General features: G+C 41.5%; 1 protein-coding gene across 1 annotated transcript in view; it reads right to left on the bottom strand.

Moving 5' to 3' along the window:
- The window catches only part of QSER1 (glutamine and serine rich 1), a 51,006-nt gene extending 33,612 nt beyond the window's left edge, over positions 1–17,394 (bottom strand). Inside the window, exon 1 of the mRNA XM_050897066.1 lies at positions 17,168–17,394. Coding sequence (XP_050753023.1) covers positions 17,168–17,394 — 227 coding nt within the window. The remainder of the gene's footprint in view (positions 1–17,167) is intronic.
- Between the last annotated feature and the right edge of the window lie 9,832 nt (positions 17,395–27,226).

Raw genomic sequence — 27,226 nt, 5'->3', positions numbered from 1 at the left:
TACAACTATGAAATCCCAACCACAAGCCAAAAAGTTGCAGAAATAAGAGAGAACACAAGCCCAAGATCTGACAGATGTGGTTGTGCTAGGACATCACTAAAAAAGTTAAGCAGATTAAAAAAGTACTACAAAACCTAACCAGCCAAAGGCGGGGCGGGGAACAACTTACAAAAATCAAAGTTGATCACGGAAAAGTCTACAAAGGACTAGGTCAGAAAGACAGAGGTCTTCTAGTTCAACTGTAAGAAACACTGGATGGACACTTTTTGTAATGATTTACTGATGTAAAGTCTGCAAAGCAGATGACTACAAACAGATAGCCACTTTAACATTTCAATTTCTGATTCCATTAAAACTTAAAGGATCACTTTTAATACAAAGGCTGGAATGACGAGGAAGCTGCAGGAGCAATAGTTTTTTAAAGATTTTGTTAATTTTGGTACAATTTTAACAAAATTGACAGTGAGAGCACTAGCAAGTGACAAATCTCAGTCTTCAGACCTCCTAGCATTAAATATAAGTTAACGATCCACAGTTTTTATTTAACGTTTCGAAATGAGTCATCTAAACTAACATGATGTTTTAATCAGGCTTAATGGAAGCAAACTGAAAAAATACAGTGTCTGGGCCCATGCAAAAGCAATAATGCAGAAAATAAAGAAATGCGATCTAAACATCAAGCAACATCAGGAACCTGCCAAAAGTGCTAATGATTTCCAACTTAAAAGGGAGAAAAAGAAGGGGGAAGCTTTCAAGCTTCCACAGATTCAGCTCTGTACAGCACCTGTCAAATGGAAAAAATGAAAGCCAGCATGACCGAGTAACCACTTATCTTCTTCTCTTCTTGCCTTTTGGACGTTAAGTTTACAGGTAGCTGCTACTTACTCCAGTGCACATGTGAGATTGCTTTAAGTTCAAAATTCAATTGTAAACAGATGCCAAAAACCCCCAAATGGCAAAACCCACAGTCCTCCCTGCTGCCTGCTGTAAGGGAGACTTCCCTTATCCTCTTTCATCCCTTGGGATGAGGGGGCAGTCACTCTGCATAAGGGAAAAATTGAACACTTGATGCCAGGAATCATGACATCATGGGAAACTTTTATAGAAGTCACCAAATAATATAAAAATTGGCAACACTACTGGATTTGCTTCATTTGCATTAAGACGACAAGAGGAGGCAGTGGAGATCTGATGAGCCTGTAAGAGCACTGTGACCTCCACACATTATGAACTAGCAAGAGCATGTCTGTAAGGGACACAACATTTTAGACTTCTAGATTAACTTCTGTGCCCGAGATGCACTAACAGGGGATATACTTTCCGTTTCAGCTGCTTATAGCATAGCAATGCTCCTATAGTCAGCACGCTAGACTAAGGCACAAGCCTAAAGAATGCACTAAAATCCTTTAAAAAAACAATGAACCTCAGCTACTGCTTTTCTCAGTTGCACTCACTGTCTAGCACTAACACATTTCATAGCAATAATTACCATTTAGAGAATCACCAAACCTCAATTCAGAGTCAGCACATCGATGTGCTTATGTTGTAGAGGACAGATCTTTGCGCAGTTCCAACACTATGTATCAGCAACTGATTTCTATTATATGCTGACTGAAATCTAATGATTTGCATCATTACTATGGACAATTGGCAGGCATGATTGCATGATGCTGTAAGTTATTTTTTGATTTACAGCATTAAAAAATTTTAATATTTCCAGACCAAAAAAATTACAATAGTGTTCTGCACATAAAACATTATGCATGTAATAAAGCCAATTTAAATGCAAATATTTTTACAAGACAAATTTTAAAGTTAAAGTGGTTTGGTTTTTCTGAACAAACTTGCATAGCTAGAAAAAACATAAAACTTAGGACACATGATGTTTGCTTCAGATTTTTTAAAAATAAAAATGCGCTACATGAGAAAATAAGTTTCTAAACTGAACCATGGAAGCGCATGCATTGTTAGCAAGAATTACCTTCACCAACACAAATGCTGATCTTGTGAAAACTTTCCATATGTAACAGGTTTTACTTAGATTTACTTTCAAATTTTCTTAGAGCATTTACCTATATAAAAATATGTGATGCTGACTTTCCTTTCATACACGTTTAAAAGGCAAACTATGAAGTCGTACTACATATATCGCTCATACAGCAGAACACCTTCCTTTTCCCGTTTCACGTATTTTCAGGCCAAGAGGCACGTTCGGCGTTGCAGTGGTGTTCTAGGCAAGCAGGCCTACGCTTTGCAGCAAAAACCCTTCCAGATGAGGTGAGACCCGCAAAAACCATCAAGTAACATTGCGTCATTCCTCCTTCTACATTGTAACAGCAAAAGGTCATGAGCAAAAAGTGGATGAACTTTAAATTAACCACCTGAAAATTTGGGAAATTGAAAAATCAGTTTGCTGGGTCTTTTTTTAATTTGAAATTTCTACTTATTCTGGTTGTTCGGTGAAGATTGTGTTTCATTTCCCCCTTTTCACTCCCTTGCAATAAACACCTTTTTTGTAAGGGAAAGGTACAGCATACGCAAAGACTACAAGACAGCCTAACACACAAGCTTGTAGACGTGAGGCAGAACGCTCTGAATGATAAAAGCAACTTGTAAAAGAAACTTAGACAAAGACTTTGTAACACAGAGGATGCTGGAATCAACACTCGGATACAAAATAACCTCTAGACTTAGTCTCAAAAACCTTGTTAATTACTAGAGTCTCAAAATTTTAGTAATTATGAGCATCATAAGAACACTCAAAGTATATAATGCCTTTTTTTTTTTTTTTTAAATACAAACTCCCAGGTCATAGTTAATGCAACCGCAACCTCAAAAACGAACCTGTCTTTCAATAAAAACATTGTATTTATTAGAACAGTTAATTGTTTATTGTATAATTACTAGTTGCTGGAATGTAGATTCTTATCTCAAAAAAACCCTGCATATATGCCTTCAGTTTACATAAGCTTATCCTAAACACAAGCACAGCAATCTGAAAGAAGATTATTGCCTTAGGGTTTCTTTTTATAAAATTTAGCTTTTAAACAGACGAACTTACACAGCATGTAATTCGCATATCAAAAATACATTAAGCGTGGCAAGTAACATTATGGCTATCTAGCCTTTTGTACTCTGGTTTTGAAGTTTGTTAAAATTCAACGAGTTCTCACTTGTACTGAAACGTTGGATTAGTTACTGAAGATACACATTCACATTACTTGGTACTTTGTTATTTGTTATCATCAGTTGCTACACAGTGTTCCAAAAACACTTTCCCCTTATCACTGATATATCACAGTGATTCCTCAATTCTAGTGGCGTAGTTAACTGCACAACAGAGTGATTATTGCTAGAAAGTAATACAGATTTGACATACAAATTTGGAAAATAGTTCCCCCTGAAGTATTTTTCATTGAAAAGGTCCATTCAATTTTAATATAATATTTAAGTGTCCTTTTAGAGATGTCCTATAAAGAGCCATCATTATTTGTCATTGCTGTAATGATGCAATCAAAAAATCCTTATGACAATGAAAGTGAAATGACTCAAATATTACTCTGTTTTTTTCAGCTACATCAGCTGGGCTAATAGAAGATTATTACCTCTCCAGTAAAATTTATGGAAGAAAATGTATAGTCTTTGCACTTAATTGTTACTAAAATACCTCAACCTTGATTTACAACTCCTTTTTGTTAGCCTGTATTAAGTCTTTCCTGAATCAGCTCTTCACCTATCTGTTTATATTGCTGTTCTTATGATAAATTATTTCCACAGCATTCTTCAATCTAATAGTTTCATATGAATTTAGGTCTCCAACTGCAAAAGGTTATTAGGTTACATTGCACTGACCACCCTCCTCACCTGCCAACACAATTACCTGGTTTGCACTTTACACAAGCGATAGATGCATTTCTTAATTTCAAACTCACATGGAAAGATCACTTTTACAAGGAAACAAAATCTAGTTGCAATAAGCACTGGACATAAAAATAAGTCTATTTTTAATTCTCTCATTTTCTTCACATAACCTTGCTCTCCTAGGCATCCATACAGAATGAAATACAGAAACAAAATTACTTTAGACAAGTATCTTAGTTTACTTGATACAAAAAGTATCATTACATGGAAAGAGGGCATTTTCATCTTTCTATTTTATTTTCTAGATCATTTTTCATTAGAGCTTAGCAATTTTTTCAAGATTTTTTTTTTTTTTTTAACACGTTTAGTAACAGCAATTATTCAAGCTCTAGGGAAACAAATAATGCCAATGTGAAAAACAGACCCGGACTTCTAAGCAGCAAAGGATACTTCTGGGTGCAATACCTTGTTCTTTTGTTCTTAGGCACTTGTAACTTCTGCCTCTGATATAAAGGAAAGCTGCTAAAAAACCACATTAAATCACAGAGCATTTTCAAAGTATTCAAATGGTGCAGCCTGTGCTCAGAGTGAAACCGGACACCTACAAGACAAGTAGTTGCACAGGAAACTCCTGACTGCAGGAGAACTGAGAAGGCCCCGTGCTCCCGCTGCCCAGAGAGGGGAAGCCTCAGTGCCCCAACCTCGGGCTCCTGCGCAGGCTAACAAGTCTAAGATCCAACACAACCAAACCCAACAAAACAAAAGGCAACAACCCAGCACGCACCATACAAGCGATCAGATTTGAGGCAGACGAGAGAAACGATTTGATTTCATCTTTGGGCAGCCTGTTCAACCTTACTGAAAACAAGAGGAGCTTCCGGACTCCTGTGGGAAGATGACTAGGCATATGGTCCATTTCTAAATAAATCACCAGAAAGGACATTAAAAATACAGTGATAGCCTCATGCCAACAAGGAAATACCTTAAAACTCACACTTTGCATTTTACCTGACTTGAGACATATGTGAAATAGGGGAAATACTACTCAAATTTCCCCCCCTGCCCCTAAGCTCAGACACTTGGCAAAGGAGTCTCTCTTCAACCAGCTCCTTGGCTATGCAATAGCAAGTTCCAGTCAGAGGCCAAAAGCAAAGTCAATTAAGATTCAAACACCACAAAAAAGACAAATGCATTTCTATATATTTTATATTTAGAATAGTATTTTTAGTATTTAGACTGATATGCAGCTTACATCTCTTTTTGTCCACTATATTTGATTTTAAAGATGCAAAATACAGCTCCAGCTTGCATTATCTGTTGGCAGGTTCATATTCAGAATTGGTTTAATACTAGATACAATATTTAATATTTTGCTTAAATATTTATCTTTGCTAATTTGCTTTTATTCACAGCATCCCATGGAGACAGAACGTAAGAGTATTACTTAGAAATGTTACTTCAATTTAATAGAGATGAAATGGAGGGTAAGTGGCCTTTCAGCCAGCAGGTGCTTCAGCTGCCCATTCTAACAGCGACCGAGTTCACCGCCGCTTGCTACAGTCTAACTAGAATGTAATTTGGCATCTAGGGTTTACCTGCAGCTCAGAATAAAACTGAAAGTTAAAAGCAATGTTACAGGTAGATATATTTAATGCAAAAATGGGTTTGATCTTGTATTTTAAAAAAGCAATGACTAAGAAAGCAGAATCATAAAGGACAGAGGGATTTGCCTAGAAAGTAAGTTGCCACTTAAATGAGTTTAATACTGTTAATAACATCAAATCACTCCTGTCTAACGGACAGGCCAATGCACTTCTGGAAGTTTAAAAGCAAGCCCGTACAGACAACAGAAAACGTTTCAGAAATTAATTCCAATGGAAAACAAACTCCTGCTCAGCCCAGAGACTCATTTCAGTGCAAAATATTTATTTAGCAATGTATACAATATGTGATTTTTCACCTCAATTTCCCAGCCTCAGACATACTTTAAAAAAAAAAAAAGACACTGCAAGAACAAAATTGGTTCAAAGCTCGCACATGTTGGCAGGTTCAGGAAAAAATGGAAGCCAGCCTACTCCCTGTATCTAATTCCCCTGATCCTCTCATTAGATGACACAAGACAATCCTTAACATTTGAAGATTCAACCAACATTTGCACAAAGAGAAAGAATATTTAACAGTCTAGAACAGTTATGGTACCCACGAGACAAAAGAAAAAATAATTTGCTACTTGAAAAATAAAGTCCACCACTGAGAAAGCAGAAGAAAAGCATCTCTAAAATTAATACATCTTAAAAGGTACATAGAGTGTTCCTTTAGGAACGGCATACATCTTTAGCATTTGCCTGGCCTGTTTTTGAATTATCACATATAAAATAAATAGATGTCAATATTTTAGAGTATTATTATCTATCTAATAATATTATTCTTCAAGATAGAAAATGACTTTTAGAAAGATGGAAAATACAGAATCAGACTCCAGTACTATGGTATCTCAGTAAAACACAGAAGAGAAGTATTTTATCGACGATCCCAACTGTTCGTTACGTCACATTCTGCCCTTTTAATGTAATTACAGACTACATATTCACTGTAGAATATATCAAATCGTAACATACCAGAGGCAATCACCCTTTGCTCTTTCATTAATGATGAAGTATAATTTCCCACTTCAATTCATATGCAGAGCCACCAAGAGCACGGCCAGGATGTGGACCAAAGACTGCCTCGAGGTACTTGCGAGAAGAAACACTCATTACTTCCTTGCTTTCTAGGAGATGAGATAGGAGCTTCTAAGAAATAGATTTTGAGGTAGAAAATTACATGCAGGGAACCGCCTGAATGAGCAGAAGTTCATGCTGTTCCTGCGATTCTTTACTTGAATACGTCATATCTTAAGAAAAAGATTTTATGGCAAAAAAGGTCCATCTCCCTTTTATTCCCATGTTAATGTGTCTGAACTCTTTCTGCTTGATCCTTTTAAAAATAAAAAACCCAAAACGGCTTCAGGAAAGCCAAAATAGTCTTACTGGTACTTCAATACCTGAGTGCAAGTGCTGGCTTGTCTGATTAAGTAACCTGTGGAGTTCTTAATAACAAAGACAATTATAATTCCGTTTTCATAAAAATCAGTTAAACTATGTCTTGCAACTATGTATGTGAAAACTAATATTCAGATAGAAATAAGCTATTTATAAACTTCAACTTCACTTACTATGGAGGGACTGGACAAACTACTTTATGTTCTTATTTTTTAAGGTATATAATCTAAATCATCTTTTTGATGAGGTTATCTATGGTTGAAATGCAGTACATTTAACAAAGTCATCTTTTTTTTTTTTTAAATCAGAATTGGCAAATATCACTACCGCTTCTCTTGGCTTTGACAAAAATTCTCGGTAACCTAACCAAAGCAACTTTCTAAAAGAAATTCTGCGGCTTACAAGAATCAGATGCACTATGAAAGGCAGAAAAGGGTAAAGGGATTTTAAATTTAGAATTAATTCTAAATATGAACTACTTCAAATTCCTTTAATGAGAAAGTCCAAAGCTCCCAGCCCGCTAGCAGGAATCCAGAAGCCGGGGGAGCATCCAGTGCTTTCAGGCTCCCCACCTCGTGCCCAGAAGCAGGGCTGCAGGACTGGGGGTGACTGCGTGGCCGCAGAAGCCCCACACCACTGCAGTCCCTCCACCCGTTAGCCCATAGGGCGAGTGGGGCTGGCAGCACCAAGGCAGGTTTCTGTTGGAAACCCCTCTGTCCCCTATCAGGAATTTTTGAGGAATTCATTAAAATCAGTGACACAAAACACCCCACAGGAAAAAATGCCAACCATGTTTAGATCGGAACATTGCAAATGAAACTGACCATAGAGCGCTGTATTACTTAAGAAGCTTTTTTACAGCCGACCCACTTCCCCCTGCCCTTTTCTACTGTAACGGGGCTACAGCCTGCCTAAACTATTCTATAATAATGCCAGTTTTGAGCTCCTGATGCACTTTTTAAGATTTCAAGGTCTGGAGCGGAGGCTTCAGTGTTCCTGCTCTGAATATTGAAGCCTAACTTCGATGTCCTTAAGTCAGTATCATCACTCCCCACATCTAAACAGACACTGATATGCCCACATTCACCATTGAATTTATATTATAATGCAGTGTCAGAAATAATTTTAAGCCATTTGTTTGCCAAGCACTGTTTTGGGGGTTCACACATCTTCCCTGACAGCTCCTACTCTGCTGCTCCCTGCAGAAAAACAAGTACCCATTATGGTCTGTGTAGCTCACACCATAGAAAGAACTGCAATCTTCTTTTCTCGCCTTTTGAGGCGCTGGATTATTTTGTCTCTACATTTATTTATCCTCTTCTCTTACCTTTTCTGTATGAAAGAACTTTCTCTTTACCCAGCATGGAGATAATAGCTGTGATTTTTTTTTAATTAGTAATACTTCTCTCCTCCAGAGCTTTACTCACAATTTCAAAAGATTTTTGTAACAGACAGTAATGGAATTCTAGCACTTTTACTCCAATATGTGATGCTATTCTGTTGTCAAAAGTGTACTTGGAGATATTCGAAACTCTTCTCAAGATCATCACAGTATTAATGGTTAAGCACACAGCACAATCCTCTATTACAGTTGGCCGAGATACACACAAAAAGATTTCATTACTTTTAATAATAAAATTTTATTTCAAAATATAAAAACCAGCAGAGCATTATCTCGAGATGTGGCTTAGCCACATCAGTGCCTTATTAAAAATACAATTCATTTCAGCTATTGAAATGCTTCTCAACCTTTATCCTCCCACAGTTATTACAGTGTCATATTTTGTGGCAAGCTTGAGTATTACCTTTGGGGTACTATAGGAATGCTTGATATCTCATTTCTTAATAAGCCCTTTATTTTCCAATTATATGGAAAAGACGATGCTGAAGTTGAGATATTCATCACAAAAGAGGTAAGAGGCGCAAATACCTATGTCCTATCGACTGACAAAGCCATCTTAGGCAATACCTCTTTTCATCACCAAATCTCTAAGCACTTTACAGTTCCGTAATCCATGAAATATCTTCTCCTTTAATCTAGGGAAACTAAGGCACAAACACTAACCCACTCAGATTTACAGCCCTCACAACCGAGTTTCAAAGACTCAGCACTGAAATAAGAGTCAGTTTCTCAAGGTTTTGTGGAGTTAAAATTTCTAAGAGCTCAGCACACAACATAGGGAACCATTGTGAAGATCAGTGGCTTCACGACTCACAGCCACCGAACTTGCACAGAATCGAGGCATCTACTCACTGCCTACACCTGAGACCACAAATCTTACTATGCTTGGTCATCCGTACAGCCTACAATTCAAGGCCATTAAATAGGCTCTAAAGCCTTCCAGCACGCCTACATGTCCGGTACAGTGTTTTCCCTGTCTCACAACACACTACAAGGGCTAAGCAGCTCATACGAGCTCCTTTAGATTCAATAAAGAGGCATTGCTATGACTAACACCATTTCTATCCCAATTTAGGAGGTGTGCCCAGGAAAGATCTAACATATTAACAACAAAGTTCATCATAAAATGCAGCAGCAAGAGTCTTTTACATTAAAGGAAACATCACAGGGTGTTACGACCTAATTTTATAAGGAAATTTAGCATAGTCCTTGAATTTAGCTCTTACACCTCTTCGTCCTAAACAGATTTAAATTTACATTTCTAACCTTGCAAAGAGGACCCTGCCTACCTCATTGTCACCAGTTACTATTTAGCTGAAAATATCATACGAACTCAGTTGCCTGTGAATGCTTCAACTAGAAAATGTGCACTGTTCAAAACTGTAGAAAAATAGTTACAGCTACATGGCATTTATTTTGAGATGGGAAAAACTTCACTATATAAAACAAATTCCTTAAATATGCCCCAGGTATTGATTTAAGATTTCCCAATGTTCAGGCAGATGTTTAAACAAAATGAAATGTTAATAGACATCAAAACAGTACACACACACAAACTAAAAAATTGCTTTAATTGGTGAAAAACCTGTATTCTCTTTTAAAGAGAATAACAAAATGGGAGTTTTTTGGAGGGGAAAAGAAGAAAGTCCCAGCTCTCTTCAGTGCCACTGAGCATCAGTAACCTCCAGGTCACCAGTTCCAGCAACAACTGAAGGCAGTTAACAAATGGTTGCTGTTGAGAGTCCTACGGAGTTAGTTTTCTAGGATCACTCTTTGTATAGCAAATGAGCAAATGTTCACAACCAAGAAAAACCTATTAGAAATCCTACTCTTGGCAGACTTGGTAGAGAGTAACGAAACAGGAGGAACACAGGAATTGAAGGATTATTCACTGTCTAGCACTGGAATTTTTGACACGAAGAAGAGAGAAAGTAAACAGGATGTGGTGTGAAACACTAAGTTGCCGTATTTCTGAAAGGGATTTCCTGGTCAGAAAAAAGTGCAACATGGAACGTGCAGCACATGCTGGTACATTCAGTACTGCCACAAAACACAAGCCCGATTGCGCACACACCACACAGGTGCAGTGGCCATTTGTCTGGCATGTTCTGGATGTCCAAAAGCTTTCAGAACAAGTTGCCAGACATCTGAACACACTAGACGAAGGGCTAGAGCCCTCAAACTCTTCTCACACAACACTGCCAGGTGAAAAAGAGAGCTATCGCCAATGAAATCTAGATGTATGACAGCCCCAAGTATAATTCATATAGGGTTATTAAGGAATAAATGTTCCTTAGTATCCTCCTATGTAAATACTATTACTCTAAGATAAGTATGCCTAAGGGTGCCTTCTTCCTGCCGAATGTAATTGGTTACACTTACACAAGTCCTAAGCAAGCAACAGAGGTAGGCATGTAGAAGGAAGATGAAAAACAAGAAAAGCAATACGGGCAAATAAAAGCTTGTCTAAACATATGTAGGTTCTTGCTGAATTGTTTTGAAATAAGAAACTTCAAGTATGCAGGGATTCAGGGGCAAGGAGCTTTTATTCCTATTTATTGTAACGCACGGTCAGAGAGGTTCTGAGGATGCTCTAACTGTAAGTGTCCATTCATCCCCAATAGTCCATTCAAAGTAATGAAACAAGGAAGTAATGTAAGAAGAGGTGACAGGGAATAGCAGAAGTAAACCCAAAAACTATGAAATCTGCCCAGTGAGATAAGTAAATCTAGTAGTTAATAACTGAAAGTTCTGTCCTCTCCGAGCACATTATTTCTCTTTGCTTAAAAATTCCAAGAATTTTCCTTTCTCTGTCACTTGCATGGTACAGCAAGAAATGCCATGCTGGAAAGGCTGAACTCTGCATGCTGTTCAAAGTTATTTTTGTCACACTTAAGGCTGCTAAGGAAGGTTTGAAGTGAGACTATTAATGTGCTGCCTTTTAACTGTTTTTTGGTTTGGAGGGGTTTTTTGTTTTTTAGTGTATGGAATAGGCACTCATCATACAAAATAACTTTTTGACATGCAAATTTGTGAATGCTTTGGCAAAATACAAGAAACAAAAAAATCCAAGGAAAATACACCCACTCTATAAGAGCTCTAGTATTGTTTAGAATGAATATAATCCAGTCATAGGTGCTTTTTTCCTGACAGGAACAGATTTTTCTAAAAACAACCTCCTTCCTATGACAGCATCATGCCAGAATCAACAGCATCTCCAAGAAAAAATAAAAGGTGGGCAAAAGTACAGAAGAAACGAAGGGAAAAGCTTGTTCTCTGGTGGTATAAAGTAAACGCCTACAATTAAAGTTAACAGGATGAAAGGTAAAATACACATATGGGACTGAAAGACTTTTTGCATAGGTGGAAGAATACAAAATCCCTTTCTTTCAAAACAACATATTCAGTAACCTGTGTTGAAGTTGTTGGCTCCATGGGAAAGGGCTCACTCACATCTGAAATATCATTCTAGGTGATCTCAAGAGAGGTCAAGCACTCAGCCAACCCGGACACTAAGTGCTCCTGGTAGGGAAGCAGGTAGTACAATTTGAGTGGGATGCTCATTGAAGACAGTGACGTGGCAAGGCTGAGCCCATTTAAAAGCTGCCCAGGACCGCAGGGCAGAGTCCCCGCCGAAGCTCACTCCTTACAGCTCTGCTCCCTGCTCGGCCCCTGGTGCCACCTCTGGATTCCTGTCTGACAGCACAGGTACACCAGCACACCTCTTCAACTCAACAAAAGAAAGCTATTCACCTTCTCAGTCAGGATAGTTTTCTCATGGATTAACAAATTAGACCCGCTCCCTGTGCAGTTGCACAAACACCAGAGCCAACACAAGGGAGGAGGAAGGGAGCCCCTTTCAGCAGCAGTGTGCCTGAGCAGTGAGTTCAGCCATCTCATGTAACTGCACCCTCAGACTAAGTTTCAACTCGTTCCTTCTGCACACTGTTCTATGTCACCGTTTCTCACTACAGCAAAATGACATAAAATGCTTAAAATGTTTCATGTAAAGTTGTCATTAGATCTTAGACAGGTAAGCAGCACGTAATTCCAAACAAACCTATCTGGCTCATTTTGAAACTTTAGCAAAGATTTTACAAGATGACCATACATCTGCATCTGTGAAAAGCTATGGGGCATACAGCAAGAACATGTTCAGCCTCTCTGTTCAGTCAATCCTTGACCTTGTCACAGCTGTTATTTCAGTGTGTACTGAATGCAGGTTAAAACAAGAAAGTTAAAAAGAAAAAAGACCACCGACAAAAGTTAGCAAGTCCCTGTAAGGTATCTATGCTACACCATGGACTACCTGTGTTTTATTTTGTATGTATAAATGTTTTAGATATAAACTGCGACAGAAAGTTTGGTAAGATTTTAAAGTGACCTACCTTTTTATATGTTTATAAAGTTTATTTAATCCTTCTGTGCCTTTTAATAGCAAATGTTCTAAATATATTCACAGTTTATGAGCTTTACCTTTCAACATTCGAAATACTATGCCATAGGGAACTTTTTGTAGGAAATGTGTTTAACAACAAATATTGGTTCTACCTCTCAGAACAATTTCATTTGATGAAAGAAAACGTTCTATGCTTTTCTAAAACACACTATCTGTACTTTTAGAGTTTCTATAGCTATGCAAAAATCCATTAGAATTTAAAACTGAGCCTTAACTAAATCACAATTATCACTATCACACAGTTGTTACAATAAGCATTAGTTTGACAGCTACGCAAAAACACAAGTTAAAAAATCATAACTGTTTATCATAAAAGTTTAAGTCTCCCGCTTATGTAATTTTGCATATGAACTATCACTGTAACTAACTCATTATCTTAGATTAGCTGCCATAAATATAGGCCACACTAACCAAATGTATTATCTATCGTGAAGAACCATCTTGAACTAAATGATATAAAACCCCATATGTTTGGGTAGGGCAGAGATGGACAAAGACTACCAGGCATAAAGAAACGTCAGAGACCATGGCAGTTGCCATAAAATTTAAAACAACAACAAAATAATTGTGGCTGACATTCAATCACATATAGCAGAAGATTTGAGTCTTAGAGCTGTGGTAAAAACTAAACAAGAACAGTGAGGTCCCTCCACTAGTAAAAATCCTTCTCTGAATGAAACCCTAGAAGTACTCCCAAGTCAGACATACACTCAACCAGAAACCTCATCCGTTATCACCTATCTCCATTTCTCTTTCCAAGCAATTACGACAGACTCTCAAACTATTACACGTTCATCTGTTTCTGAAGACCATGTTTTTCTCGAGCAAGTAACAAGTAAGCATGACATACGTTATCTGCTCTTCAATATGGGACTAGCTTTAGACTGTGCCACAAAAAGAGAGAGTTTCAGCACAGAAGTAATGTTTTCTAACAGCTACAGAAAAAGGTCAAAAGTGGTAGTGTGCCCACACAACCATCAGAAATTCCTTCAAGATGCTGACAGCCTATGTAAGGGGGGGGGGGGAAGGGGAACACGGAGGACAGGAGCACCCCTTTCAGCCCCCTGCTACAGGGCTGCCATAGCTGCACTGTCCAAGTACGCTCTTCAGTGGGAGCGATCTCTGCTCAGTTAACGCAGTGATTCAAGTGATTCCCATCAGCTCCTGTCCCCGTTTCGCTATCTTTTCCTATTCCATGTGAAAAGTTATGTCACAGCAGGCCTGGTAGCAATGTCCTTATAATACTTCACCACACATTTCCTTTCAGTTGATAAGAATACTGCCATTGCACAGACAAAACAGTGCCTGCAAGAAATAAGGATCAGGATAAAAACCAGATGGCTGAAGTTAAGCGCAGGAAGACAGGAGCAACGCTTGTAGGGAGGAGAAATAATTTTGATGAGCTGAGACTGTGAACATGGCTCTCCACACAAAGGGAACATACCCTGCCATGACACAGCCTGCAACAGCATAAGTACGAAATAAAATTTGAATGAAATATTGTTATCTATATTACCTAAAGGCTGAATTATTTTCAAGCAAGTACCAGATGAACATGACACACATTTTTTTAATTTAACATCAGGCTAATGCAGCTTCGGCTGTTTAGATGACTACCTGTCAACCACAATCAAAACCACCATTTTGAAAAATGTGAAGTGATCTGTAACACAAGCTGAGAACATTGACAGCATATTCCCTTACAGTAAACCCATACCTTCACAATTTGCTTCCAGGCTGATACAAGCCTTGGCAGTGATAGGCATGACTCTTACATCCCAATTCCCCAGCAACTGGCTCCATCCATAGAAAGACAAATGTTATCAGTGATAGAGGACTCAGAAACACCTATGCAAGCCCAGACTGTATTTAACATTGCGTCCAACATGGTTCAAATCTTTAAATCTTGCTGAAGATAGGGTATTTTAATTCTTACTAAAATGACGTGAACTCTAAGAACCCAGTACAGGAGAACTTCAAGCACAAAATATGATTCATAGTATTTTCCCTGCCCTTGCTATGGTTAAAAAAAAGAAGTTAAAACATTTCAGTCAACACATTTAAAACGTATCATTCATCACCATCTACACAGCCTCGAGATGAAACTTTTAAGAACTGAAAGCAAGGTGGTCTTGACATTGCTTCCTAAAGTATAGCATAAACATTGTCATATCAAGAATGGACTCAGTCATACTAATTTTTTTTTTTTGATTAACAATTTGATTGGTAAAGGTAGCAGGCATTGATCCAAGGAGCTTCTGCACGGTACTTGTCTTCAGACTGTTCTCCATGCCATTTCAATTAAGGAATTCCCAAAATATATAATTAATATTGCATTAATATAGCAGCTATTAAAAAGATTAAAGTTATCTTTTGAAACCAGGGGATTGTTTTTAATATAGAAAATAATAATAAAGCAGTTGTGTTTCTTCTAAGATCCCAGAGGGATCCACTCTTGCTCCTGCACGACATATTCTTAAATGACCTGGAAAATCCAAAACTTCCTCATGGAATAGATGGCATGATCCTCAATAGATGATGAGAATTTGCAAAAGCAATACAGAAAGGACACGTCACTGACTTCCATTGAAACCAACATAGCAACATGACCAAAAGTAGTTCAACAATTAGGAAGAAAGATTAGAAAGAACAGTAGGAGACCTTACTTTGCCATGTAGGCAACTCTGCAGAGGACCCAGCTAAACGTAGCTTCATGGGGCAAGGTTTTGGCCAAAAAAACTAACCGTCTGTCCTTGCAATTCTCTGTGAAACAAGGAATCTAGAGCCTTACACCCCAGGGAGGTCTTATCTTCTTACTTAAGATTGACTTAACTGCTTCTAAAATGCAATGTCCACAATTCAGGAAGGGTGACAATGAATTGGAGGGGATCCAGAAGAAAATTGAGTAACTGCAGAAGTTAAAAAAAAAAAAAAAGAGAGAGAGAAAAGAAAGTCTGGTAACAAACTTCAGAAGATTACTTATTTTTCTTAATAAAAAGAACATAAAGCAAGAAATCAATACAAATTCATAAGAATTCACACTTAGGAAAGCATGAGTTATAATGGGATTTTCAGTGTCGATGAGGCTATAGCAAGATTCAATGGCTAGAAACTAAAGGTAGCCCTCTTCAGATCAGAAATAAGAACTAAAATACAAACCAGCCACTTGTACACTTTACCAAGAATTGTGCTGAATTTTGCCTCATTGGAAATTTTTAACTGCACCTACACAGATTGGAAAAAAAAAAGGCCTATAGCCTGCATTATGAAGAAGTCAGACTAGATGATTGCAACGGTCCTTCTGACTTGATAATCTATTAATCTTATCAGACAGATCAGAACACACGCCTGACCACGTTCAGGATCGAATGCAGAGTCATCTGTAGGCACACCTATTTTGACGTTATATTTTTTAGCCTGAGACTATCTTTTACCTTTAAACGTCGTCGAGATTGGAACTGCAGATATATCATGCTAGAGACACAAAAGGCAGGCGATAACAAAAATCTCATCACCTAGAAAATACTCGTTTTAGTTGGCAGAGCGATACAATCAAAAAGCAACCCGAAGCCAATAAGGTATCCTGTATTTTTCCCGCACTTCCCGGAACTTTACAGAACTCTCCGTGGGACTGAATCGCTCCATACAAGTTTTAGCTGAGAGAAGGCTCCGCACGCCCGAGGGCAGCGCTTTAGAGCAAAGAGGTTAACCAGCCTTAACAGAGCGAAAAACAACGACGCGGAGAAATAAAGGGCGAAGGGGGATGCTAGCGCGGCGCTGGCCGCCACCGCCGGCCCGGGGGCTGCCGTCTGCCGCCGCGGGGCGAGGTCGCCCGGTGCCCCAGCGTGCCACGGCCCCGCCGCCCGGCCGGGAGGCAGCATTGTTCCGGCGGGCTGCGCCGGTGCCCGCGGCCCCGCGCACGCGGAGCGCTCCCGCCGCCGCCGCCCCCGAGCCCCGCTTCCCTCCCGGAGCCGGGCAGGGACGCGTGAACTCTTGAACCCGCGCCGCAGCCCAACGCGAGCCTCCGGGGCGGAGAGCGGCGGCGGCGGCGCGCCCCGCGCGGGGAGACCGCCCGCCCCGCCGCCGAGGGCCGCCGGCGCCCGGGGACGGCGGGGAGCCCGCTCCGGCCGCCCCCTGCCCGCCTCGGCAGCCGTGCCCCCAGACGCGGAGGCCCGCCGGGACGCGGCCCGTCCGCCCGCTCCCCCCGCCCCGCCCGGCCTCACCCGCCGCTCCGCGCCGCTGGGCCCCGCTCGCCCCCGGCCGCGCCGCAGGGACGCCCCCCGCCGCCCTGCCTTGCCCCGCCGGAGGGGGCTCCTCGCCCGCCTCCCCTCGGGGCGCCCTCGGGCCAGGCCCCGGCCCAGACCCCGGCCTTTCCTGCCGCAGCCCCCGGCGGACCCTCCTCACCTGGGCTTGAGGCTGCCGGCGCCCCGCTCGTAGGCCCAGGAGGCGGCGGGCTGCGTGGCGGCCGGGGCCAGGGGGTCGGCGAAGCTGGGGGTCGTCGGGTAGTTCCTGTCCATCATCGGGGCAGGGCGCGGGGCCGGGGCGGCGGGGGCTCCGCTGGGGCCCTGCGCGCAGGGCGACGGCGGCGGGGACGGAGCGGGGCGGGTGGGAGCGGCCCCCCCCTGCCTCATGCGGGGCGGGCAGCGCCGCGGCCCCCTCCCCGGCGCGGGCCAGGCCGCCGCGTCCCGGCCCCCTGCCCTGCCCTGCCTCCACTCCCCTCCCCTCCCGCTCAGCGGCGGGCGGCGGGCGGGCGGCCGAGGGGAGCTGCGGACGGCGGCGGGGGCTGCGCGGCGGCCAGGCGGAGACCCATGTCGGGCTGCTCTTTCCCAGGATGCACCTCCCCCGCCAGCGCGCACTGGGGCTCACGGGCTCCGGCTCCGTGGCCGGGGGGCAGGGAGGCCGCGGCGGAGGGGGCCGCCGCCGGAGCCGCCGCCAGCAGCGCTGGCGGGGGGAGGAGGAGGAGGAGGAGGAGGTCTGTGACTTGGGAACGGGCGGCTGCGGCCTGACGGGGAAGCGCGGCGGCGGCGGCGGCTGGAGGGGAGCGTGGCGGGGGGCGGTAGCCGCCACCGAGGCGGGGTGTGGGGGGGCTGAAGGCGGGGACGGCCGGGCCGGGCGGTGAGACGGGGCGGGGGGGGGGAAGGCCGGTTTCTCGGCGGGGCCGCGTCAAGTGAAGCGCTGGCGCTTTGTTGGAGGAGCCGGGGCGGGGCCATCTTGTTCCCGCTGAGGGGAAGAGGCGTCAGCGGCGGGCAGCGCCGTGGGCCGCGGCCTCCGGGGCGGCCGTCACCGATGATAAGGTGGAGGCCGACCAGCCGCCTCAGCCGCCCCGTCCCGGCTGCCGCCCCGAGGCGGCGGGTTGCCTCACGGGGAGCGCATTGTAAAGCAATTTGTAGGGCGGCTCTCCCGCCCTGCCCCGCCGCGGGGGGGGGGGAGGCGTCCGGGCGGGCGGCAGCGGCGTCACCGTACGGTGACGCCGCTGCCGCCCGCCCGGACGCCTCCCCCCCCCCCCCCCCCCGCGGCTGGGGCGCGGCGGCCTGCCGCTTCTCCTCACAGAAAAATTAAACAGCGGGGGGGGGGGAATATAAGATAAATAAACCCCGGTGATGGGCGCGGGAATTCGGTGGGGTTGGGGGTCACCGGGGGAAGCTCGTGGCCGTGTTTCCTCTCAGGGCCAGCCCGGAGCCCTTGCTTTTGCCGCTGCAAGCTCCTGCGTGCCGGTGCTCGGCGGTTTAGGTTGGTCATCGCTCTGAGGATGCTTTACAGAGGTTAAATAATACAAAAGCACAGCGCTTTAGCGATTTTTTTTTATTCCTCTTTTTACAAGCTAAGAGCGTCTAATACATATAGGTATATCAGAGCTTTCCAAAAGACTTAGGCATTCCCCATCAATAAGTCATTGCACGCCTGGAGTCTGAGTAGGCCAAAAGTCAAACAGCAAAAGGAATAGACAGAAAGACTATTTAAGTATTTAGAGGAATCTAAGCCACCTGGTGCACAGACAGTAAATTCCTGTATCTTTAGCTGCGTGCTTGTTAAAACGATGTACAAGGGAAATGGGCACTGGCTGCGCAGAACAGTGTAGGCGCAAAGGGGACATCGTGTGGGGCAGGGGGACAGTGGGTGAACTATGGTGTCGTCTTGCTTTCCCTGCAGGTTGAAGGTACACAGGCTGAGATGAGCAGGAGGAATGTGCCTCAGAGGTAAAGATGAGGAATACGCACTTGAAAAGAGGGCGACTGCACCTGAAGGCATTGCTCAGAAGAGGAAGGTGTATGCTAATGAGTAAGTCTTTTGAAGATTCAGTTTGTAGTACTCCGGGCAATATCGAACCACAGAGTGAAATGAATTTTGTAGTGAAATGCAGAGTTTAGAAACTTGGCCACAGCCAATCAGATTAGATGCTAAAAAAAAAATTAAAAAATGAATGAAAAAGTGGAGTGGTCAATATTAAATGAGAAAGCGGGAAGGTAAGAGACTTCAGGAGGAAAAGCTGAGGTTCTGCTCTTCTCATGCCTAGTTTCAAGAAGCAGCAAAGTCAACTATAGGAAGAAATGCAGCCTTGGATCAGGAGGGAAAGGTAAGTGTGAAAGTCGTCAGCACCGACGAGACTGAGTGAAGTCACCCAGAGGCCAGGGCAGAGGGAGGAGGGAGAAGAAGAAAAGAAGCCTACCAAAGCCAGAAACCAGCAGAGTGAGTTTTCCTCGTGTTTGCATAAGTTAGCACCTGTATTGCTTGCAGCTGGAGGAGAGTATGTGGGGGGTGGGAGACCTTCTCTCCCTGGGAAACACTAGAGTTACTGTTTTACATATGAACGAGGCCTGATGACAGAAAATAACTCCAGTTTTATGGTAATGATGAACGCTGCTGATACTATTGAAAGTAGCATTTCCAGCAGGGAAGGACCTACAGTTTTTTATTTCCCTGCAGGATCTCTGCTAATCTCCATTATAATATTACACTTAGAGTGCATTGTTTCCCTCAAGTGGGCGTGAGGGAAGGGTGATACATGGACCTAAGTGATACAAAATGCCTTTTCCACCTAGCTATAATGTTTGGTTATCTAGAGCAAGCATGTTGATGTGGAGCTACCTTAAATATTAATAAATTGTAAAACTGCGAGTGTTTTGTTTGATTTTTCTCAAGTAATGGCAACATGAACTTTGAAGAGTACCATAATGTTGTGTATTTTCATTACAGGATATTTCTCTAAAGAGAAGGGGGGGGTGTTAATAATGTTAGAGACATGGTTGTAAAATCATGAGAAATCACAAACAACAAGCACCAGTCCAGATTTACAGGCAGGGAAACATCCACAATTAGTTTAGACCACTAAATGAACTGATTGTCAATATACCACAGACACGGTGTTTTCCTGAACATTGGTGGAGTAGATCCTCTTTCTTGTAATCAGATAGCAAAGTTGAGTGAAACAAAAATTGTGACAGCTGTTGTTAAGTTTAATTTCTTTTACATGGTTTTAATAGAGGTGGAGTAGACTGAAAACTTAATCGCTAATGTCCATAACCACCAGATAAAGTCAGTTTATTCAGTGGTTTGCTTTTCCTGTGTATGAGATAAATCTACTTGTCCTGAGACCAGTCGGTGAGACTTCTGCAGTTTTCTCATTAAACTGATCCCTGCTGCTTATTGCCATCCTCTGTCTAGGAAAGCTGCCTCGAAGTTTGTGCATTTTATCTTTTTGTAACCAGAAGATATTTTGTCACACTGTTCTCTAAGACAACAAAAGAGTCTGTTTAGTGTAAGTGCTGTTACAGTATCCTGCTATCCATGATACTTATAAACAGCTTTTCTGAAAGATCTGTCAGCAATAGAAAAAATCCTTTGATAGATCCTGTTAATTACATGTTATTTTAATGTGTAGATTAAAGTGTACATATTAAGATGTGTATTTAGAAATCATATTAGACATGTTCATGATTCTGAATATTGAAAATGTTTTGATTCTTGTGTTAGTAAGGAATGCTTTCATTTCAAATGCAGCAATTACTTGCTGTTTAGGAATTGAGCTTTGGTGGGCTTTAACACCTTCCGAACTGCAGTTCATAACTGAGTGCCTATAGCCAGTAAAGATATTGTATGTGCTTATCTCTCGAGTCAAGAATTTAATATAATAAATATATTTTGCAGAAATATAAGCTAATACAATTTGTCACTCTATTTAAGAGCAAAATCTTAAATTACAGTACTGTAACACAATCTGTGCAGCATACCAGCCTGGGGCAGTGCTGAATTTTTGTTGCTCATTTCTTTCCCTAAATGAACTGTCTCCACTTGGAAAAATAATGTAACAAATCCTTTACAGAGTCAAAAATGTCATGTGATGGTTAGGAGACAGATTTAAGTACTTAAGGTAACACTTTAATGGGAGTCGGCTGCCTAAGGTCTGAGGAGTGATCTTCAAAGCTGCAGCGTGTGCTGCTGCCTGCAGGTGTGGCGTGGGGTGGCGTGGCGTGGCAGCAGGGCTGGGCTGGGCTGGGCTGCCTCAGCTGCTTGCTGACACCCAAAGGAGAATGCCTTACTCTCCCTGCCTCCTTCCTTGCTTCACCCTCCTGCTCCTAGCGATGCGCTCTGGCCACAAGGTGAGCAGTAAATTCACTCCACTGGCGAAAGAACATTTACTTTGTTGCCAGAGGTCATTTGTCTGTAATTTCAGTGAGCTGAGTCAGCTTGCTTTGCATCAAATGAGTGCTGTCTCAGGGCAAGCAGTGGTAGTGTGCAGCCAGAAGCAGCTGGGAAAGGAAGGAGATGATAGGAAAGAGCAGGGAACTTTTATTTTTGATGAGATGTTGACTTGGCTTGTGGTATATTCAGTATAGAAATCTCTAGAGTCGAGGAGTGCTTGAGGGTATACCTCTGTGGACAGTAACGGGCTTCTCTGCCCGTATGCCAGCTCAGCCAGAATCAAGCCAGTTCTGTTGCAGAACTGTGTTAGCTAATATACACTGCCCCTTAGGGAAACTTTCCTATTTTCCTCTTTCTGTTTAAGTAATTTAATGTTACACAATGCTGAATGGCAATATTGCTTTTTGAGGTCTAGTTTTATGTTTAAAGTGACCATATGCCAAATGAAATACAGGATCAAGCTAAAGGGTAGTTGGCAGTTTTCTGTGATTTGATCATAATTAAAACCAATATATTGATCACAAATCCAGGGCCAGAATAATGCTTCAGTTCACACTTGGTGTTGATTTATTTATTTGTAACGGATTTATTTACTTAGTAACTTCTTTGTTGCTCAGTGTGCTATTATTATTACCTATGTTTACAGAAAAATGTCAGCTAGTGTTTGACTGTGAGGGAGTATTTTGTATGTCGTACATGTACAAGACTGGCCAGGCAGAAGGCTACATGGTATGTTGCAGTTTTAATAGTACCACAGATGTTAAAATACCAGGATGGCACCACTAAGGGTCCTTGCACATGCGGCAGCAGGCGTTACTGAATGGGTGATTCTTCATAGGGCCAGCAGTTGCTGCCTGTGCCTTTGGCATCCTTTTTACTGCAGGTGCAACAAACCTGGCTCTACAGGGCTTTTCCAATGTCTCTCTATCCCCATATGCCCTCTTCTTCCACAGAGGGCATTGCTCCTGTCCTTTGCCTTTCCATAACAGATGACGCCTGGTTTTGGTCTTGTCCTGGCTCTTCCCTCATGTTTAAGTGCCAAAATACTTTTTTTTTCTTTTGCATTGAGAGGCTTTCAGATAAATCTGTAAACTGTTGGTTTTGCAGCAAAATTCTTGATATGCTTCAGGGCAATTTTTGATGGGCTGAAAAGAATCATGGAAGAGTAGTCAGATGCACATGCTGGATCAGCAGCTTCAGCTGTTGTTGATCGAAGACAGTAGTTAAAGGCACGGCATGAGGTTAACACCGCAAGTCTGAGATTACAGCTTGGTTGTTGAAAGTGGACAAAAAGGATCGTATTTCAGTTCATAATAGTACTTTATTTTGGAACTATCACAGTATCATAAATAGTTTGCTAACATACACAAACATCTTAGTGGTTAGCTTTCAGTGGCTAACCATTTGTCAACAAAAGCTCTAGAAATGCTTAACAGCCTTGAGCTGAGAGAATGAGTCTTCACAATTGTTTGAAAATAGTGTTTCAGAGACTTGAGGACATTGTTTTTTGAAAACTAACGTTTCAAAGATAAAACATTCAGATAAGTTGAACGTGTCTGATCAGATGAAGTTTGAAGTAGTTCAAGCCAAAGCTGAGCTAGGTCTGATTTACTAACAAATTCTAAAAAGAGCGCAAAATAAAATTTCTGCAGCGTCTTTCTCTGTTGAACACTGATGGACAGTAAGCATCCGCTTACAGACTGCGGATGCAGCACCTTTGTGCAGGCTTTGTATGTGTGCTGCTAGGCTGTGATATCTTCTGTGAGCAGCAATGGCTAAGTACATCAGATGCTATGCAGTAATAACATGAGTCTTGGTTAGGCCTATTATTAATCACTGACTGGTTTTTTTGTGATTGTGATTCTGACCAAAGCAGAAAATTGCAGTTGCTTAACAGATTAGATTTTGCATTTAATTTGGCACATGGCCTCTTTGAACATAAAGCTAGACATTAAGAAATGTGTAAATAGGGAAGAAAGTGCTGCCTTTCAAAGAACACACTTGATCTTGGAGCCTCACAGCAAATACTCTCTTTCTTTGCATTTCTTTACATATGCTACTCTGCATTTATTTGATCAAAAGCTTAAGTATATGTACGAACAAATGAAGCAAAATCTTCAGAATTCGTTCTATTGAACCAAAGTTGATCTACGAAACCATGGTACTTCTCCTGACGTGACAAGAGATAACGGAGCTGGTAGAAAGCTCACTGCAGCAATGAGATGGAAGGCCTTGTTTCCCTCACTTTCCCAATCCTCCTTCTGGTCACGTGGTTCCACACCTTCCAAGGTGCCACCACTGGCACTTGCGTTGATTCAACTTACCCATTCACGAGAAAGCTGTCTGTGTTTTTGCTGGATCATTTACAAAGGGATCTAGTAAGCACCAGAACTGCTATAAGGTAAGTGGGAGAAATGTGCAATGATACGCAGGAGAAAGAAAACTTAAATAAAATCTTTGCTCTTGAACAAACTCATAGTTTTAACAGGGACTATTTTATTTTAATTCTTACTAGATATTTTTCTTTGTATCGTATCCATGCTGGGTATGTAACATTAAATACTGGACGTTTATATATTCAATACTTAATAGTTGCTCATCTTTAGAGAAATTAAACTGAAGCTGCTTGAACAACTTGAGCGATCACAGGTGTTTCTTATTTCCAAAATGAAGTAGGCACTGCATCAGAAATTTAAAACCTATTATAAGATCTTTTCAAAACTTGTGTTTAAGTGTACCAGTTTCTGGACTGAAATATTTTTCCTGATCCTTGAAGTCTGGCCGCTGCCTTTAAAGTGCGGGCTTCCAGAGGCTCCAGAATGTTCGCAGCAAGATGCCTGCATCTGATGGCCCCTTTTGTTTCAGTGTTTTTGTAGTCTAGGTGCTATGCAAAGAAAGCAGGAGGGAAAGGAGGAGCTAAAGGCCTTGCTATCTCTATGAAGAGACTAGGGAAGCTGTGCAAGAAGAGTGGTTTTCAGAGAGTGGGAGGGGACCAAATGCTTGGGAATCACGTCCAGGAAAGAAAAGAAAAATAAAATTAAGCAGCAAACAGATGAGTGTGTGCAATAGCAGATTATGAATAGACACAGAAAAAGGAATCAGAGAAGGAAAAAAGTTCAATAGCAAATTATAGGTAGAACAATAAGAAAAGAAAAAAATAAGAACAGAAGGAAATGAAAAGTTAAATGTAAAGCAAAAGTAGTTAATGTAGTTATATGTATTTTCAACACGGACAAAATTTACTGCATCAAAAATAGCCAAAATACATTTGATACTGTTATTTTCCATATAAGCAATTAGTGTAGTTGCCATTGTGAAGTTACATAAAAGATAATGTATTTTATGGTAAAATAGAGGAATGGCGTCCACCTGGTGAAAATTTGGGAAGGTTGCTCCCACAGGGGTCAACAGCAAACTAAATTGTAGTTTAAACACTAATGGAACTACTGTTGCTTCCCCTGTTGGTACATCATAGGACGTGCTGTTCCCAGCTGGAGCTAGTCTTTTGCTGACATTTCAGTGTTTTGCCAAATTAGTCGGGGCAGTTTTGCAGTAATTATTTTGACGTTTCAAAGTGAATGGGCTGGCTTTCTATTAAATGGACACAAAGATTAAAAGTTAGATGGGAAATTTTATTAATCTGAGTTCTGGCTAGCTTTTTTTTTTTTTAGAAATGTAGTGTCAGAATGCTGTAAATTTGCTCAACTTCCACATAATTTTCAGAATTGTTGAAATCCAGTAGATACAAACTCCTCATTTTTTTGTAGCTGGGAACTGTATAGCTAAAGTCATAATATTGTAAACAGATAACATAAAAGACATTTTCCAAAGAACTGGGATCCTAATTTCCCAACACATTTAATCAGAGAGAAGCATCTATGCCCCACCAGCTGTATTCCAAGTCTCAGTTCCGTTGACTGATTAAAAAACTTCATTGGATGTTCAAATATAGGAGGAGATTCTGGTATTCTTTGGGGAGTTTTAACCAGCTAGCTCAGCTCATTTTGTGTGGTTGGGAGAAAAAGCACAAATCTGACTATTGTCTTCCACAGGGCAAAACAAGAGTGGCTTAATTTAGTGTAATTCGCTGTGCTACAGTATTCGCTCTATCTAGCTGCCCTCATCTGTCCCTCCTGCCTCTCTGCAGAAGTTTATTCTCATTGCAGAATGCGTACCTTCACTTCAGATTGAAATCATGATTACCAGATGAGGAAGCCCTGCTTCCTGCCTTGCTTTTGCATGCCTGTTCTGGTCCTCACTGGAGTGATCTTGCTCACTTCACTAACCCTAAGAAAGCGGATATTTTTCGTCCACATTATTGTGTTAAATCTTCTCACCAAAGGTCTGGTGAAAGTCAGGGAAGATGGAAGGGTACAACACCTGGTTAAGTTGGCTTGTTTGTCTTTGGCTTGTCTGTGAAGACTTCATCTTCAGTGACTGCAGTTCATGGTTTAGAACCTCAGATGCTTAAGTGAACTAGAGCAGTGAAGTAGGAAGCTTCTGTCCAGAGTAGAAATTGCCAGTGTTAAAGAAAACAAACCATGACCCTTTTTCTGTCGATAAGTGCTATATGGCATGAAGAATCACAGAATGGTTTGGGTTGGAAGGAACCTTTAAAGGTCATCTAGTCCAACCCCCCCCTGCAATGAGCAGGGACATCTTCAACTAGATCAGGTTGCTCAGAGCCCTGTCTGACCTGACCTTGACTGTTTCCAGGGATGGGGCACCTACAACCTCTCTGGGCAACCTGTGCCAGTGTTTCACCCTCGCCGTAAAAAATTTCTTCCTTGCATCTAGTCTAAATCTACCCTCTTTTAGTTTAAAACCATTACCCCTTGTCCTGTCGCAACAGGCCCTACTAAAAAGTTTGTCCCCATCTTTCTTATAAGCCCCCTTTAAGTACTTTAAGAAGAGTGCATGCTGTTACCAACTTCATTTAAAAAAAAAAAAAAAATCAAGGCTTGTCAGAAGTTTTTAAACTATTTATCATAGGCTAAATTAGCATTTTTTCTTTTGCTATGATTAACCTGCATAAATGTTTATTTGGAAATTGTTTTACAAAAGAATATAGAGACTAGCAGAGTTTAAAATATTGCTACCCCTCTCCCAACAAAATGACAGCACTTAACATTGAAGTTAGAATTAAAAAATAACCAGTGACAAGTGCATTCAAAAGGCTCTGTCAGATGAGTAGAAGGAAATATGTTTGTAAGATTAAGTAACAAGATGACTGGAAACATCTGTTGATCAAAGTAATCAGTGTTGCTAATAACCTACAGGTAATTAATGCAGCTTATTCACGGCTGGTGATCTGAGGAAAGACAAGGAATTTTCCTATGCTTTCCAAATTTCAAATATACTTTTTTAAGGGCAGATCAGCCTCAAACATTCTAGTCAATATAAGTAGGCATGATTAAAACAGTAGAATACTCTAAATCAGGTTTGCCAACAGCATTGTGGTAAATAATTTGGCAGAGCATTATACGTTTTATTACCTGAAATGATCAGTTATTTCATTTTTGGCTCCAATCCCAGTTCAGCTGGAGCCATAGACTTTGATAGGACCAGAATCAAATGCTTCATGACTCACATTTTCATCAACTGTGGTGAGGAAGTGCACTTCCATTTGGTACTTTGGTTTTGCTCTTCTAATGAATTCACAAAAACCCCAACAAAAAAAAAAACCCAAAATAGAAATACATAATGCTTATACTACTATTTGTCAGAGGATTTGATAAATCAAATAGTAGGCTTTCTTATTTCACTGAAGCAAAAAACAAGTGATTTATTTTTCAGTTGACAGAGCCAGAGACGACTTTTCTG

This window comes from Gymnogyps californianus, chromosome 5 (genome assembly GCF_018139145.2).
Source record: "Gymnogyps californianus isolate 813 chromosome 5, ASM1813914v2, whole genome shotgun sequence".
NCBI lineage: Eukaryota > Metazoa > Chordata > Aves > Accipitriformes > Cathartidae > Gymnogyps > Gymnogyps californianus.
The sequence above is the reverse complement of the archived record's forward strand: the minus strand, read 5'-3'. Positions and strand labels throughout refer to the sequence as shown.